Source organism: Cuculus canorus, chromosome 2 (assembly GCF_017976375.1).
Source record: "Cuculus canorus isolate bCucCan1 chromosome 2, bCucCan1.pri, whole genome shotgun sequence".
NCBI classification, from domain to species: Eukaryota; Metazoa; Chordata; class Aves; order Cuculiformes; family Cuculidae; genus Cuculus; species Cuculus canorus.
In genome coordinates this window covers 70,722,228-70,740,377 of record NC_071402.1, presented here as the reverse complement: position 1 = coordinate 70,740,377, position 18,150 = coordinate 70,722,228, and the positions used below count along the sequence as shown (strand labels likewise).

The 18,150-nt window shown below is 37.1% G+C and overlaps 1 protein-coding gene across 3 annotated transcripts in view; it reads left to right on the top strand.

Annotated features, from left to right (window-relative positions):
* RPRD1A (regulation of nuclear pre-mRNA domain containing 1A) overlaps positions 1-18,150 on the top strand; it is a 43,805-nt gene that overhangs the window by 9,446 nt on the left and 16,209 nt on the right. The window contains exons 2-7 of one of the 3 annotated variants that reach the window (XM_054060278.1): positions 1,915-2,044; positions 2,757-2,863; positions 2,942-3,036; positions 4,006-4,132; positions 4,228-4,403; positions 7,495-12,925. In XM_054060278.1, coding sequence (XP_053916253.1) covers positions 1,915-2,044; positions 2,757-2,863; positions 2,942-3,036; positions 4,006-4,132; positions 4,228-4,403; positions 7,495-7,533 — 674 coding nt within the window. In that variant the 3' untranslated portion in view covers positions 7,534-12,925. Of the gene's footprint in view, positions 1-1,914; positions 2,045-2,756; positions 2,864-2,941; positions 3,037-4,005; positions 4,133-4,227; positions 4,404-7,494; positions 12,926-18,150 lie in introns of those variants that run through there. The other 2 variants (XM_054060279.1, XM_054060277.1) reach the window with 2 other exon arrangements.

The following is an 18,150-nucleotide window of genomic DNA, read 5'->3' as shown; positions in this document are numbered from 1 at the left end:
AGTATTTTGAGGATTTTTGTTCATAAAATGCAGCTTTATTTCTGCTGAATTGTAGTAGTAAGCTAAAAGGTAATACTGGAGGAAATTAATTTGGATGTGACTTAAGAGTTTTAGCATGTTTTTTCGGAACACAGTGTGTTGATCTGTTTACTGTAGTGAGAGAATGAACGTCAACTGACTTCATAGCACTGCATGCATCTCCTGTCTTTGCCAGCTCAGATGATTTGATTACTTGTTGGAAACGAAGAAGCTGAGGTCTGTCACAAATGAGCTATGTCACTGAGGATTAAAACATTACTCTATTTTTTTTTTTTTCTGTGAAATGGATGGACAAGGACCGATCCTGCATGCAGTTCAGAGGTTGTAGTATGGGGAACAGTCTGCCTTATTAGATTTCGAGTCCTAATTCTGGGCTCAGTTAAGAAATCGGAGGGCCGAGAGTGGCAGGGTCAGCTTGGGCAAATGCTAGTTGATTTTAGTGCATGAGACAAGGCATGTTCTCTGAGATTCTGTCTTTGAATGATTTAATCTTTCTATGTGTCAGAAGTATGATTTACCTTAAATGTAGGTAGGAGATGTGTTGCTGTAAAGTCAGTCAGGTTTTGGTATAGAAACTAAGTAGCATAAATTTATAAAATCTACATTTTAGTTTAGCCAGTTTTTGGCCCAGATAGATTAGTTTCTTGAGTGTTTGCATGTTGCGATTTAACTGTCTCGAGCAGACTTTTAGTAGATCAACCTTATGTCCAGCATTTCCAAAGCAATTCTTTTTTTTCCACATTTTAGCTTGGCTTAATTATGAGAGTTGCATTTTTACTTCTAATGCAGGATTTTTTTTTCCCCACTTAATCCAGAACTGTCTAAACTTGTTGATGTGTCTATCCAGGAGGATGAGAAAAATTCAGTACTCCAAGGAGAAATCCCTCAGAGGAGTCTTCATCTAGTGGAAAAATTCTCAAAAACGTTTCCTTAGAATGAAAACGTATCTGTTTGTATGTGAGAGTGGTGGTTCTGTGTGTTTGAGAACACAGAAAAAAACCCTTATCTTCCAAGAGAAGCCTCTTTTTAAAATCAGTGTGTAGTCATGAATGAAGATAGCTGAGTGGGTACACTTAGAAAACCCGGAATAGATTTTCAAAAGCAACTCATAAATTGTAAGCTTGAAACCTATTGCATGTTAATGAGAATGGGGTAAGATGCTTAATATGCTTGGAGAAGAGATAGACGACAGCAGCCTGAAAGTGATGTTTGGAAGTGTTTGCTTGATCTTACAGCTGCCATCATGTAAGTCTTTTAACCATTAGGAAATGAGGGAGGGGAGTATCCCAGTGATACGGAGAGACTGACCAGGGATTGGCTGTTCGGTTTGCTTGTATTTGAGAATAAGAGATGGTTATGTAAGACTGAGCAAATTCAAATGGAAGGGAGGTTCTACACGTGAATTACTGTGGATCTGTGAAACTTCCAGTCAGAGGACTTCATGGGTGTACAAAATTTATGCAGGCTCCAAGGGAAGCTGAAGTACATGGAAGAAATCTGAGAGCTAGCAAACAGATAAATTACGTCAGACTTAGGTAGACACCTGAAAATAATTCAGAGCTGAAGGATACTTTGGAATATCATGGGGGTTTGTGTTTGTTTTTGGAGATGGGGGCGAGAGGGAACTTGTGTCCTATTATGAAGGTGGAAGCCTCAGAGCAAAGGTTTAGAGCAGATGAGAGAAAAGCCAATAGGTGACCAAAGTCTCCTCACATTTCCAAGTACAAAATCAGAGTGAAATGTTGTAATAGTAATGAGAATAGGAAAGCCACGGTTCATTTGTATTTTTTTTGCATTTAATGTAAATGTGGATAGATGGATATTAGTTGGAGGAACTTAAATTTCTAATTGTTGTTGTTTATCGCTTTTCATTAGCAAAACCAAACAGGAAGCTGACATTCCTGTACTTGGCCAATGATGTCATACAGAACAGCAAAAGGAAAGGACCAGAATTTACGAAAGACTTCGCTCCAGTAATAGTGGAGGCTTTTAAGCATGTTTCAAGGTACAGTGGACTGTTACGTACAGTGTCTTTTATCATACTATATTCGAGGGGGATTTTTAGAATCTGTCTTCAGTTCATCTCTTCTGATCCAGCTAATCCTTGTGTGCTATTTCTGTGTTTGGAGTCTTGCTAATTTAATTTCAAGTTCTTTTGATCTTGGATAGTTGTAATGCTGTTAGATGAAGTTATGTAGTAAATTCATCGGCATTCAGTCCCTTTTGCCTTAGAAAGCTGTTAGCTATGTCTTAAATTAAGACTTGCTTTCAGTCTGCATTTATGTGCTACAATAGTTAGATATGACTCATCTCCATTGTTGCATGATTTGTTTTTTTGCCAGCAGCCATTCATCTTGGTGCATGAGAATGCTCGAGTGTTGAAACAGAGTTTTTGTCACATGGCACACAGCTGTTGAAGCAATAGAAACCTATGTGCAGTGTTTGCGTAACAGCATTACAGGCTACAGATGTATGGAATGAACAAGCAGATAGAGGGAATTGGGCGCTGGCCACTCTTTAATGCACTTGCTAAAACATCTTGAAACTGATGTTTGCTTTCTTTTCTTTAAAACTTCATTTTGTTATTTTCTGAGATTATTGGACTTCTGGTACTTTGATATTGATGAAGTATGGCAAGGTCCTTCTGTGAAAGATAATCGTACGTCACTGCTGTGCTTTTGCCTGTTGCTGATTTTTGCTTTTTTTTCTCATAACAGTGAGTCTGATGAGAGTTGTAAGAAACACCTTGGCCGAGTGCTTTCTATCTGGGAAGAAAGGTCTGTTTATGAAAATGATGTATTAGAACAACTTAGGCAAGCTTTGTGTAAGTATTTTGTGTGTATATGAAGACTCGGTCTCTTGTTTGAAATACTGTTTCTCTGAATCCTCTGTTTTCATTTAGATGGAGACAGAAAGGGCAGGAAGCGCACATATGAACAGATAAAAGTTGATGAAAATAACTGCTCACCTCGAGGTTCTCCCACTGACCCTCCACAGGTAAAAGCACTTTTATAAAAGTCTATGTTTGCCTTTGGTTTGATCCAGAATTTTTCAGTTACTCTTGATTTTGAATTATCTCCTTTTTTCTTTCTGATGAGGTGCCATTTCTGAGCAAGGGTGACTACACCTGACACTTTTCTTCACAGTACTTTAGATTACAAGTGGAGCTAAGAAGTTGAGCATGGTGTAACTTCAATCAGTTTGACGCAAAACCATATAGTATAAACTATATATCCAACTTTGTCCATATCAGGATTTCAGCATTAGTTTCTACAATGTTTTGGGTTCTTATTTGGTTTCTGGGGTGGTAACCAGTGGCACGAGTTAGAGTAAGATTATTATCAGCTTATCAATAAAATATTTCACAATCTTGCAGTTATGATGGTGGGGAAAAGTTCTTGTCTACCTTGCATTGTTATGGCTTTTGTAATTCTTGTGGGTATTTTGTTATGGTACTGTCCTATCTTGAAAGACATTTTATTGTGTCAAGAAATGACTGTCCTCAAATAATCAGTATGTAGTATGTTTCTCTGTAACAGACGTCTGGGCTTGTGTGAACATCAGCCCTACTTCCAAAAAAAAGAACACTGCTCTAGTCTGATGTGATAGTGAAGCAAAACTACAAGAAAAATAATTTCAGAACTGTGTAGTAAAATGAATGATGCTGTAAAATAATCAAATGTCAAATGTAAAAGATTTATAATAGTCCTGTACCAAGAATTAAAATGAAACATTTATTTTAGGAGAGTGAGCTTTAAAACTAGGAACACTGCAGTGTTTTTCTGAGAATTAATGGCTTGGTTTTGGTTTTCATTCCAAGAAGGTGTAGAACTTTGCTATACTACTGATACAAAAAATGCTTTTAAAATTGCGATCAAATTGATGCCATGAGCTTATTGTGAAATACTGTTTTGTACTAGAATCTGTTTATTTAAACTAGTTCTTAATTTTGCATGCTTTTTTCAGACTACAGATCTCATTAGAGCATTACAAGAACTAGAAAATGCTGCCTGTGGGGATGCAGCAGTTCATCAGAGAATAGCTTCTTTGCCTATAGAGGTCCAAGATGTGTCCCTGTTAGACAGAATAACAGGTGAGGGTTGGGGATCCAGTTACTGAACTACTGTTCTGATAACTTAACAGTATATAATGAAATCATGCTTTGTTTCTTTTTCGCTTGCTTTTTAGATAAGGAATCTGGAGAGCAACTTTCCAAAATGGTAGATGATGCGTGTATGTTGCTGGCGGATTACAATGGCAGGTTGGCAGCTGAAATAGATGATAGAAAACAGCTAACTCGAATGTTGTCGGACTTTCTCCGATGTCAAAAAGAATTCCTTGCAGAGAAAGAACATAAGCTGGAAGTGCGTAATGTTTTGTTTTAGTCCATTCTTCACTAAAGTTTGCTCTTGCAAATGTTTTTAGTTTGCCTAAACGAATTTTCTCTCCAAAGGTAAACATTTAATTGCCACTGCTAGGTCTTTGCTTCCAGCACATTTTTAATGAGACTTTTTTTGGTTCTGGTGTTCTAAATCTGTTAAACCAGCTCAACATTAGGTGATTCTGCAAGTGTAATCACTTCAATGTTTGTCTTTTTGTTTCTTTAGCCTATTCAATCTTCGTTATTTGTACAGGCTTAGTTTTATTACTGCAGTTGTAAAGTTTTATCCTGGATGGAACTAACTTAATTCTTCAGTGTAAATTTTTTGTTATTTCTTCCATTCATTTTTGCAAGGCTTAGTTACATATTACATTGTTTAGTAATACTTTTTTTGTGAATAGAATGGTCTTTCTTGTAATTGTAGATTTGTGAAGCCACTTAAAGGATAAGAATTTACTGGTTTCGGCAGAACTTTTTCACCTGACTTAAGCATGCTTTAAACCCAGTAAAATGTAGTTTTAGATTCTGCAGCCTTCTAACACAGCTAGCAAGCAGCATTTGTAGCACTAGCACCATTAGGACAGGACAAACCATTAATGAAAGAAAGATGTAGAGTGAACAGCTCTGTATGAGCAAATAGTCCCCCAAGTTATTCTGTTCTTCACTATTACCAGTCATCTCTTTTCCTTCCCTGCTGCATAATACTGCCAGGCCTCCTGTTGAAAATCACATGTATCCTAAACAGGTCTATAACTTCATGTCTCTTGCTTCCCAAATCCCGTGACTCAGCTTTGAGACCTGGGTTCCAGTGCCACCTTGAGTATTACAGTAACAAAACTGAACCTGTATCTTCTTGCAAGGGGGGATAACTGTATAGTTGTGGTGCCCTGTAACTGGAGCGTATGCATGTAGTCCTTAATTGATGCACAAATGGATTGCTCTTCAAGTTTCATATCATACAGGCCTGTCAAGAACGTTGTCTTCACTCTGTGCTTTTTTTACCCTTTTATAACTTCAAAACTTGAGTTCAGATTTTGTGGTGTCTTTGTTCAGGAAAATGCTATTCAGTTTATCTGAGGTGATCATTTGTATCAGTTATGTCATTCCTAGACTACTCTTCCTGCCTGACTTCCTTTGCTCTATGCCTCACAGAAAAGCAGTTGATGAAGGTTCTTCCTATCAACTTCACTGTGTTTATCCTGTGGAAAGAATATCAACCACCTTCTTGTAAGATACATGATCTACACGGTAGTGCTAATTGCAGTATCAACTGATCCAGCCGCACAGTGGAACCTAGAAGATTAAAGAACAGGAAGCCTTAAGCTTTTAGTTGCCTGCCCTGCCTTCCCTCTGTGTGTGTGTGTGATGTGTTTGAAGGACAAAATCCTGCAGTACCAGTGTGGGACTAATCATCTTGAGACACTCTATTCTGTTGTAGATCATTCCCAGCAATTAGACTCCACATATAGTAGACCACTGGGATAGTGAGTTACTCAAAATACAATGACTTAGTCATTCAGACAGATTTATAAGTCTATAAAAAGCCAAGAGCTTAGTCAGTCAAAAGTTAGAAATGGAGGGCTGCTGTGAATAGATTTCATTCTTGTTTATTGTTTTCAACAAATATAAAACCAGTTTAATTTCCAAATATTACTAGATCAAAGAGTTTATAGCTGCAAGAGAAAGGAATTACTTATTCCCAGACTGTCATGGTGTTTAAAACTGTGTTTCTTGGCTGACTTACTTAAACTGTTGAAGAATCGAATTCTAATACAGCACGCTTCCAGCGTTGTATGGGTTTCAGAAGTCTGTCTTCAGAAAGCAGAAGCCAGTTTTCAGTATCTGTAGCGGTCTCTTTTAAACAGATGAAGTCCTAGGATGCTGAGGTATACTGTAAGAATGTTTATAGGCTGATCAGTGTGGAATAAATGCAGGTTACTGATAAAGAAATGTGAGGCAAGATGGTGTAAACCCAAGATAGTAATAAAGAGCTATGAGCCAAATAATTGTAAAGAACAAGCAGTTTCTAAACTTTGTGTTGAGTGAAATGACTATGCTCGCTACCTATAGGTCCTTTTGATTTGGAAAGTGCAGGCTGCTAAACATCCTGAAGTTTTGAAATGTAAGGTCACGATGTCTTCGTAGTACTGTCTGCAGAGCCAGCTGATGTAATTTCTCGTTCTAATTTTTTTTTTTTATGTATTATTTTTAAGAAACTGGCATCTTTTGGTGTAAATCCCAAATATCTGTTGCCAGATGTATTTGTTTTGTGAAGCAGGGACTCTGTTTTTACAGTCTTGGGAAATACCATACCTCTGATTGAGCTTGACCTCTCATGTGAAATAACACTGGGAAAGGGCTGGTCACCTAATTTTTTGAGAATGTATTTTCAGAACTATCTATCCCTAGGCTTTGGTGAAGTTTGATTTATAGTGAAATTAATTTATTCTTGACAGGCTTGTTTGTTTTGGTAAGACTTCTGGCGATTGACATTGGTTTTTAATAGAACACCATCTCTGGATCATACCATATCATGTCTTCATTTCTTTCTGAATTAGTGTAACCCATTGTGAGTATTTGATGAGATCCTAACTTATTGCTTTGTCAACACCCAGATATGGTAAGAAACAAGTAGTTTTATTTTTAGGGGAATGTTTAGAAATGTTACCTGCTGTTGAACTGGTTTAACAGTATTAGAATTTGAATTCCCAAAGAGTTCTTGCTAACTCTAAAGTTTGGATGGGAGCTTTAGACCTAAATTTGCAGATCTTTTATCTTCTGAAGGAAATTTACAGGTAAGTTAACCTTGAATAACTGATCTGTCCATTAGTACTTTTTAAAAAAAAAACGTTTCCCTGATAGTTATTTCTGAACAGAAGGGCATGATTCCTATAAAAAGCAAGGTAATGTGTGCATCGAATCGTGACAGGAAATTGTGACAACAGATAAATATTAGTAATATGAGTTGTCATGTCTGCATCCAAAGCTAACTGTACCTGCTTAGTAGGCGACTCTGCTCTGGGTAAGTAGTGTCATGTTTAACTCTTATATTGTTTTCTTTAACATCTGTCTAGCTTCTGTTGCAGGTGGTGGACATGGACCTATCTTCATGATGTCACCATCCATTAGTACACACATCCTGCTAAAAATAAATTTAAGAATAAAAATCTTGTATTGTCTCTTGTTTTTGAAAACTGAAGAGGAGGAATTCTGTAACTACTCATACCAAACCTCTGCTATTTTCATCTGTATTCTCACAAATGTTACTGCATTTATTCCTGAGGTGAATTTATCCAGTGTCATTCGTTTTTCTCGAAGATTAAAACTTTCACATGGTTGTTCTTAAAACTCAAGTCCTTTCATTCAGAGTTTCAAATGCAGAAGTTTGGGTGTCACTTGCATTGAAGCTGCCATTACCAAAAGGAAAGAGCTGTGAAAACAAGACTTTTTCAGACTTTTGCTTTTTTAACTTACACTCTAGTTCTTGAGTTTACATGAACATCAGAAGTGAGAAGTGATGGATAGATGTAGAACTTGTCCTTCACAAGCACAATAAAGAACTTTCATTTTTTAATGTATATCTATCACACATTTAAGTAAGTAACATATATTTTATAATTGCTCTTAAGCCCTTGTAGAGGCCCCCTCAAATTTAAGAGTGTTTTAAAGAATATTTTCACTGTTTTTAAGTTTTACTGTAGTATAAATATTTAAGGCTGAGTGTATGGTAGCTGTATCTGGAAACTTGTATGGGATTTATAGATAGCTGTGATTCTACATGTTAGAGAAAATGGGGGGTTTTTTCTGAAGTTTTTGTAGGAACCCTTTTTACTCTCATAAGTTTGAGGACTGACATTTCCCTGTTTTCTATTGCTTTGGCTGACTCTTCCTTTTCTGCTTCCTTCTTGTGTCCTCGTCCTGCCTCCCTGCCTCTCCCCTAGTTTTTGAACAGAAATATTGGTTGATCTGTTGATCTCACTGAAGGCTGATAAAAAACTGTGTTATACAGGAAAAGAAAGTTAGATATACATAAATTAACTCGTCTTGTTGTGTTAGAGACTGTTCTGTAGACATTCTAGAATTAGCGTGACCTTAAAAATAGAGGGGTGAAATGAACAGAAGTACTTGATTTCCTTTTTTCTCCACATTGCTTTGCCTCTGCCTTTCCCACAGTCTTGCTCACCACAAAGTAAATACTCCTACTACGTTTCAAATAAAGGCTTCAATAGTTTAAAATCTTACAAATGCAACTTCTTAATGAGTGTGGGCAGGGGATACTATCACCTTTTTCTAGAAAAACAAGACAGCCTCCTCTCACTTTCATTTTGTTACTGTAAAACATGGCATTGCTACATTAGAAACTGGGTCATCCAGTCCACTTACATAGTGTTTATACCAGTGTACCACTTTAAATTAGGGAACATTCTTGTCAGTAAATCCAAATCTTTATGAAGGAAATGCTGCTCTGGGAGGCCTGCTGTGTTCTTGCAGGTTGTGTTTAAATAAGACATTTTATTGATGCATTACTTATTTTCTGCAGCTATATAAATAATAGTCCTATCCTTGCACTTGAACATCTGGTTATAGTTGTTTGTCGTTTCTTAGCACATCAAGAATATTGTATATTTAATGCATTTTCATTTCACAGTTGAGCTTTATAGCTCAGTATGGCTTGACTTGTCTTCCTAAAGGGTTTAATTTTGTCGTGGGATTTTATGGGTAAACAGCAAGCAGTTAGTCTTCATAGTCTGTATCTCTAAAGCCGAAGGCTTTTTTTTTTTCTGTTCTCTTCCAGCTTAATGGTTTCAAATGGAGATAAAAATGTTAAGCGAAGAATTTAGGAATGGCAGTTGTGTAACAGGCCTCTTGTGTTGGTTTTGTTTCCCAGTGCAAGACTGGATTGAGGCTATTGTCTGCTAGTTTTTGTCCATGATAGGTGCCTTGTAATCACAGGGTGTAGTGTTTTTAATTGGTGAGGTTTATTTTCTTCGGGTTCCTTGTACTTGGCTAGTACCTTTGTATGTCAGGTTCTTTCGAAGTGCCAGGTGGACTTCAAGAATCACATTCAGTCACACTTCATGCTTTTCAAGTCCACTTAAAATAATTTGGATTAATTTCTTCATAGCCTTGCAGCTGAGCAGCTAAAGTATTTTGCTGACCTTTGGTTGAAGTGAAGATAGATTTCTAGCATCATTCCTACACTGCTTTTTATTACAGGGTGGAGTTTGCGGCATTATAGGTGATCTGACGCTCCCTGAAAGTGGCAGTGCCACAGTAACTCAAACTAATCTTGAATTAGAACTGAGTTGTGCTGTTTCTGCTGCTAACAGTGCAATGATTAGAGAACTGGTAGCTGGAAAATATCAGGAAGGAGGCAATGAGATTCATCCATACTCATTAGGAGTATTACGAGTATTTAAGATCATCTGATACATACTAGGCAGCAGAAGACTCTCATGAAGTAGTGATACCAAATGGACAATGTTGTACGGTCTCTTTTGATGTTACAAACCATTGCATTTGTTTCTGTTCAGGGTTATAGCTTCAGAAATTGAAGCTGGGTTGACAGTGCTTCCAGTCCAGGGTAGTATATGACTTCCACTGAAAGAAGTGTTTAAATTGATTATAGATTCTTCGGAGTGCACAGATGTGGATCTCTATAATAAAAAAGGGAGGAGACCTTTTGTCAGGATTATTCTTTTGTGTGAGCCAATTTCTAGTAACTTCCACTGTTTTTCAGAGAAATGTATGTAGCGGTAAACTGTCAGGAGGGGAATGTAGGCTAAGGATCTGTGATCGGTGAATTCTCTTCATTCTAGTCCTCCCCATACCAGCCTGTACAAAATGGAACAGGATTCAGAAAGAGTGCCCTCTGCTTGACCATTTGAGAGTCAGTTTAAAGCCCTTGCTCCTGGTTGGCTTTTAGTGGCCATTTGACACTCTTTGTGTAGTGTAAATGTTGTACTTGAACATAAAGTTAAGTTCCTTTATTGAATATTGTCAGCTGGTGTGTGTGTGTGTTTGTTTTAGTTTTTTAATTATTTTTTAAAAATAACAAAACCAACCCATTTCTCAAGGCCCCTTCCCCAAAACAAAAAAAAACCCAACCAACACCAAAAAATCCTCAACCAAACTTCAGTAAGCTCAATAGTTTGAATTCTCTACCTGAAGATGACGAGAGAATTAAGCAATCCCTGCACTCCTCATCACTTTTAGAGTTTTATTATATAAGAACTTAAAGAATGTGAGGGGACATTGAAATTGAGACACAGGTTGTATCTCTTATCTGCAACAGAAGTAGGCTTGCTAAGCATGCTTGCAGGTTGCTAACCTATCTTGTAAATGTAGCTGTTCTTTTGTTTCATTTTTTTTTTAGTACCAAAACGTGGCAGTAGATACAGTTGTATTGGCTGTGTTACCTAGAAGTACTCTGCTGGATTAGAGTGAAGATGAGCAGCCCATGTGTCAAACACAGCAATGCAAAGTCAAGTGGCCAGTGCATTTTATTCCTTTGTGCTGTACCCTTTTATGATAACAACGCTTATTTGCCCCTTTTCTTACAAAAAGTTTATAACCTCCCTGTACTTGACTAATAAATATCTCTTTTTTATATTGTAGCTTAACAACTGCAGCCTTAAATACCATGGTACATAGTTTCTCAGGCTGTACTTGAAAGAGAATTAGACTTGGTAGCTCTGTATTGTCATTCAAAGCAACAAAACCACTTGAGAGCTCCCACTTTCTAAATTGAATTACCAGATGCTTGAGTATAAATCCTGGCTTTTCTAACAGATCAGATGGGTAGTAGGTTGCTTTTGGCTCATCCTTGTAAAGTAAGGATAACCTTTTACATCAGTTCATCATGTTTTAAAGCATTACTTGTCACCTTGAAGGTGCTCTGTTTTTGAAACAGGGTAATAAAAATGTTAAAACTTTTTTATTTATAAGACTACCAATTTCACTTTTATTCTTTGTGAAGAGTGGGGTTTTTGTTAACCTTCACTCTGCAGCTTATCTTTATTTGAAGGATTAAAAAAAAAAAATACAGGATACTATGTAGTTTAATACCCTTGAGGTACATTTGGAATTCTTTATTATAAAGGTAGCAAGAGAAGCTACTGATCTTATCTAGGTTGGACTTGTTCATGAGACTTTTAGACAGACTGTTCCTGGCTGTTGCAAGCCAAAAACTTGATAATGTTAACCAAAATGAATGGATCTATTTGAGTAATCCTCAGAAGAAGAAGTTTTGCAGGTATGTAATGGATTTGGGTTTTGTGCAAACAAACATCAAGAGCACGGGACATTGAAAATTAAATAATCAGTGCTTTATCTAGAGCTTCTTAAGGTGAGCTGTAGATTGACAAATGACTGGGCCTTTCTGCAGATGTTCCCTTTGCTTTGAACAGATGTTTGCTGGAAGGAAAAAAAATCACACCTGGATGTAAGAACTATTGAACCTGTAGCACGTATTCATATTGGCAGTAGCAATACAGTTTTTCAAGTTAAGACTATACCTTTGATACAGGCCTTAATTTCTCACAGTAATATAGTTGCTGTTTAGACTTAAAAATCTGATGTTTGTGTCTCTAAACCTATTTAATTTTAAGGACGTATTTTTTAATCTTTATTGTGAATACAAAGTCAGGAGAACTGTAAACCCTGCTGGTATCCCTCCTGCAACTAGAAACTTACCTTTGGAATTGTTATTTGTTAAAGCAACTGTAAACTATCTAGAAACATAAGATGACTATCTAGAAACATTCCATGACACTGGAATGAAAAGCAGCTCTGTTGGGGAAAACTACCAGTGAAATCTAACTACACAAACTAGACTAGGTTGAGAGTTACAAAGGAAATGTTTGTAATCAAGTTTAGAAAAAAAATCTGAAGGTTGTGAATGGAAAGGAGGATTGAAAGGAAGGTGGCAGGAAGCTGTGCTGTACAATTTGACTGGTAAACAAACTGAATGAGTATTTACTGCTTTTAGCTTATGTCTTCTGGTGTTTTCATTTAACAGTAAAATAAGCCCACATGTATTCAAAAATAATTGTGTTTGACTCAAGCGCTGTGCTCTTTAGTGTTCTCTTTACATTGTGTCCTAATTAAAGCCTGTGTTGTTGGGCTGATACTCAAAAGTTACACTGGAGAATTTTTCTGCCTTCGTTAAGATCTAGAAACTTTATTGGTCTAACGAGCTTGTGTATGAGTTGAGAGGGAAGCACCACATTCAAGGTACTCTTTACTGTGACCTATTCATGTAGTAAGAATTTTTGTGGCATTTACAGTAATGATTTGAATGGTTGGAAGGAAGGGCTTACAAGGAGTGCTTTTAGGAGTCTGACAAGAGAGAAGAAATGGCTAGAACATCACCTTGTTTTTTTTCTCTCAGCCTGACTGAAACAACATGGCAGATTTCATTCTCAGTTACAAACTTCTGTTTCCACTTAAAACCATCGTAGTATTGGAAAAAGTGATATGTGTAAAATCTGATGTAAAACATAGTAGCACTCACACATTTGTGGACATGGATGATACCTTTTTGATGAATTTGAATGTGCACAACAAGGAACCAGTGTACAAGTGGACAACAACTAGCTGTTTATGAGACAGTGTTTAAGGAAAATTTGTATCAGATGTAGTGACTGTAGATCTTGAGCAGAGTGCTCATATTTACCTGTGTCCTCGAGTATGCATAGGAAAATAATTCATCTGTAACAGCCTGAGGCAGAAAATATTTTCAGACCATATTAATGGAATGATAAATTACCTTCTATTTTTAGTTGTATTTTAATGTCAGCATAGGGGAAAGTACAGTGCTTACTGGAAGAAGTGTTAACTACTCTGAACTAATTAGTAAGTCTTGGTGGTGTCTTTATGACAAAAACCTGTTTGCATAACATAATTTTTAGTTTTAATAATTATGTTGTCAAGTCAAAATTACTTTACTTCATATGAATCAAAATGAATGAGTTCATAGCTAAGCTGTTTTAAGAAGGCACCAAAACTGTTCTAGTCCCCTACTGTAAATAAATAGTGACCTTCTGTAGTGGTACTACTAAACTACTCACAGGGTTTATTGGGTTGGGACCATTTCTGACATCTTTTATGGTCTGTGTGCTCTTTTCAAATAGCTACAGATGAGCTGAAGGACACCTTCAGCTTTGTTGTTAATTACAAATTCTCCATCTAAAGTTCTTAATGAAGGTACAAGTAAGAAGGCATACTTTAGTCAACAGTTAGAGTTTTAACACATCATGGTAGTGAGGTCACCTTGTTTGACCAGTGGCTCTCCGATGTGCTCTTTTTTAAGTAATCTCTGCTTAAGTAGCAGATCGTGGAAGTTTGTAACTTACTTTTCAGCTAAGGCTAAATGTAGAGGATAGAAATACAGTTTACTAGGACTTAAAGTAAAACTGAGTTTTATCGATCGAAACCACCAATGTCTAAGTTGAAAGTATAGTCAACCTGGGGAATTCTGCTTCAAAAATTAAATCCAGACATTTTGTAAAATAAGCTACTCCTGATTGTTAAAGACCTTAAAGAATAGTAGGCTGCTTCATGGAATAGAAAAGGCCCACCTGAGAAAAGATGAAAACTGTTAAAGAAGATAATGCTTTTCTTAGCTAGGCTGTGGCTGAAGAATCCAGTTATTAAAAATGGCCTTTATCTTTCTGTTAAAGCACTCAAATGAAATGCAGAGTTTTGAAGAATGTCTGCAGTTAATTAATGCTAGTCTGATTCTGAAAATTAGTGTCTAAGAATAATGGTAGCTTATTTCCCTGGAGAAGCTAGCCTGGAAGGCTTACCTTCGTACCGAAACGCACACACAGTGTATACTCTAACGCACACACAGTGTATACTCTGAATCAAAATGCTGAAGGAGGAATGGGAGGAAGAGAACTGCAGGGCTTTTACATGGTGGTACAGCTACCTGTTAGAAGCATACAATCTGGCTTTGATTAGAATTGGGAGCTGAAATTTAAGTTCATGTATATGCTTGTACACACGTTTTTGTTATTTTTGTTTTCCTAGCATCTAATTTCAAAATGTGTTGTCTTAAAAGCTGGATTATTTTCTTCATACATAACTTTCTGTGAGCAGGAGAGCTATGGTAGAGATGTCTGCAGGGGAAACAGTTTGAATCTCTGAATTAAAACATGATTGAGGACAATGTGAAAAATGCAGCACTCCATACTGACAGCCTCTTGAAGCTGTGTGCGTTAATTATTCTGGAGGATGTATTGGAAAAGTAAGAGAGCAATTAAGGGAGCTATTCCATCAGCAATGAGGAAACAATGTATTCCATATCTATTGTGCTTGCTGAGAATTAGTTTCTTAGCTGTGGAAAGGGAGAAATGGAAGTTCTTTGTCACAGGAGTGCTCACACGGTAGGGGTGTGAGGTGGTCCTTACACATCCCTTAAAATGTAATTCTAGACCGAAGGAATGGCCAGAGTTTAGTGTATTTATAACTGTGTTCAGCTTAAAACAGTTGTGATGTTTCGGTTCTGCCAAAAGTTAAAATTTTGGATTAGTCTACTTTGGAGCTATTGATAAAATTTTTCCAGTGCCAAAATCTGGGATGCTTTGTACTAAAACTGGTGGAAATAAGGAGAAGCAGAGAGCAGGGAAACAACTCAGGATGATGTATAAGTCTAGTAAATGAACTCTTGTCTTTGAATATTATTCTGCTAACGTAGTATGAAGATGTATCTCAGAGATAATAAGTGCATTAAGTTGGCTTGATTAGAGAGAGAAAAACATTTTTTTTAACATGTATCAGCTGCTGCGGGCAGTGATCAGCAGAATAGGGGAGAGAGAATTCCTATTATAGAAGGCTTATAGGTACTGTGCGAGTCTGATTTCTCATGAGACTCAACTATTGCAGTCGTGCTGCGAGTCTATCAATTATTCTTCCACTTGAGAGGGAAACACATAAAAGTAATTCAGTTCCTTAAAAGTCTGATAAAATCAGTTTTGTGAATAAGTGGATATAAGGGAGGTCCAAAGAAATGCTTCAGTAACTGTTCTATCCTCAGTCTACTATCCGCTCAGCCTGTGTAGCATGGAACTGACCATGGCCACTGCTGCTTTTTGCCAAAACAGTAGCTGGGCAGTGTAGAAGATGTCAGGGGATACTGGGATGGGGAGGGAAGAGTTGGTGGGGACATGCTGGGTGGGAGTTAATGTGAGACGGAGAATTGGGCTAATTGTGGGATGGAGTTAGGACATTTAGCTGGTCCTTTACAGGGATCTAATAGCATTACTATTCATTGAACATCCTTTTACCACTGTACTGCCACATCTTTAATAAATTCTACTGTTGGGTGTAAAATATTTGTATGTGATAACAGGATCAAAACTGTATTTCTCTGAAAGTATTAGTTGGAAGAGCCAGTGTTTTGAGCTGCTCTCCAACATCAGTAGCTGCTTTATTTTCTCAGTTGATTCACTATTATAGTACATTCTTACTTGTTTTTCACAAAAGCACCTTTTTGTTTAATTTTCCTCATCTGTGAAACTGATGTCACAACAGGTTCTAAATTCCAAGTGGCTTCGTAAAGTAGAAATAGATTATGAATTCAAATTGATTAACCCCCCCCTTTTGCACAGCTATCAAATGAAATACACTGCTACATCAAGAAAATGAAGAAAAATCTGCTGTCATAACTTTCAAATTGAAGAAGAGCTTCATCATTTGAAATGGGATGGTGTGTATTTAAATATGAATGTTTGGAACACTTTGTTGTCTTAAGTCAAAGAGAAATGTTAGTTATTTGTTTTTCCACATTTTTACGTTACCAAATTAAAAAAAAAACAACACCACCACTATTTTAGTCCAATGTGAATGTTATTCTTGAACAGGAGTGTACTGTGACATTTTGGGTAGGAAATTTAATGAACACGAGACACATGTTATACGCTTTTATTAGTGGACAAAATAATGACTTGGAGGAGATGAATTATTTTTAACAGCATTATCTGTCCCCAGCCTTGTCTCCCTGAATCAGGCTGGTTTCTCAGTGCAAAAGAGACCAATTCTCCATACCCGTTTGATTTTTTTTTTTTTTTTTTTTTTTTTTTTGCCATAACGTACACATGATTTGCTAGTTAGGGTGAAGGAGGAATCTGAGAAGTAGGAAGAATGCCACATGTGTTTTAGAATAATTGTGGAAGTTACGTAGATTTGCACCAGAGGACTGGAATATTAATCAATTTTTTGTGATTTAGCACAAGTCCTGAAGAATTTGAAGCTATTTTGTGATTCTTCAATTTAAGTGTAGGCCACTGTTAACTGACAGGTAGAAATCACTGTAAGATTAAGCCTTTGATATGCCTGTAAGCAAAAGGTTTCCCTTTGTGGTTTTGGGTTGGTTTTGTTTGCTTGTCTGTTTTTCCCTCCTACCCATGTATCCCAACCAGATTTCTGTATTCTGTTCCGTCTTTGAGGACCTATAAAGCAGATTTGGAGATTCAGTTTTCTAGTTAGCACATAAAATGGTTTTAAAGCTCTGCTGCATGCAGAGTATGAGAGTAGGAGATGTGTAGTGGTTGCTTTGCTAGTTATTACATTGTAAGAGGGAGAGAAGTAAGTTTCGAAGACACAGAATTGAAAGTTGGAGATAAGCATTTGATTTTGGAGTTCCACCATTGAAATGATTTTTTGTTTAAGTCAATTCTGAAAATAGCACAGCTATGACCTGTCAAAAATAGCAATAAGACAATGCGAAGAAGACTGGAGAGCCAAGAGTTACATCTTAACTGTGATCCTAGAGGTCAAGTAGATACTTGCATCACTCTAGTTCCTGAAGTTCTCATTGCCTCTTTCCATTCCTAATTATTTCATCTGGTCCTTTTGTTTGTCTTAAGTCAGTAGCATTCAGATAAGGTTCATTTTGCTCTGGCCTGTTCATCAGACGGCAAAGGAAGTAGAAGGACAATATTGCTTGTTTATTGCAGAGTTGTGCTTGTAAATGAGTGCTTGGATTTTGTGTGGAACACTGAGCCGCTTGTAACTTCTTTAAAAAACAAGCCTCAGCTGTCCTGATCTCAGTAAATGTGCCACCTTTGATCGTGAAGGTGGTAGAAGGCAGAAGGCTGAGCAGATGGTATAACTCCTCCAAGTCTTACACTTGGCAATGTTTCAAACACACAACATTTTAGTGTAATTTATTTCTAGGTTGCTAGTAGCTACAAGAGTAGGAGGAATGATTCTGCAAGGGCAGGAGATAGGAAATCAGTCATTTCCCGCATCACATCACAATTCACTATTTGTAATCTGACCCATTGCTTTATTTCTTTGCTTCTGCAGTGTCACTTATGCTGCTTTGTCCTCAAAGCACAGTCACTAAGAAAACACTGAGAACATTGCATTTGTATAGAATCTCCTCTTTCTATCCTATGCGTCAAGACTCCCAACAGTAAAGCTGACTCTGAATCTGGTGCTATTTGTTGCCTAAGAGTTCAGAGTATCGAGGTGAAATGTGGTTAAGTTCCCATTGCGTTCTAGACACATCCTAAAATCTCCCATTTTAAGTTACCTGTTTTCTGATGGAGATAATTGACATCCATCAGCCCTAATGAACCATGGTCAAAACATGGTGACTCATTTGTAAGGTTAATATATTTGACACGAGTTGAATGAGCTATGCCATCATTCTGCCAACTTTATTCTGGAGTAATTGGCCTCCCTAATGCTGTAATCATTTGGCACCCAGGAAAAAATCA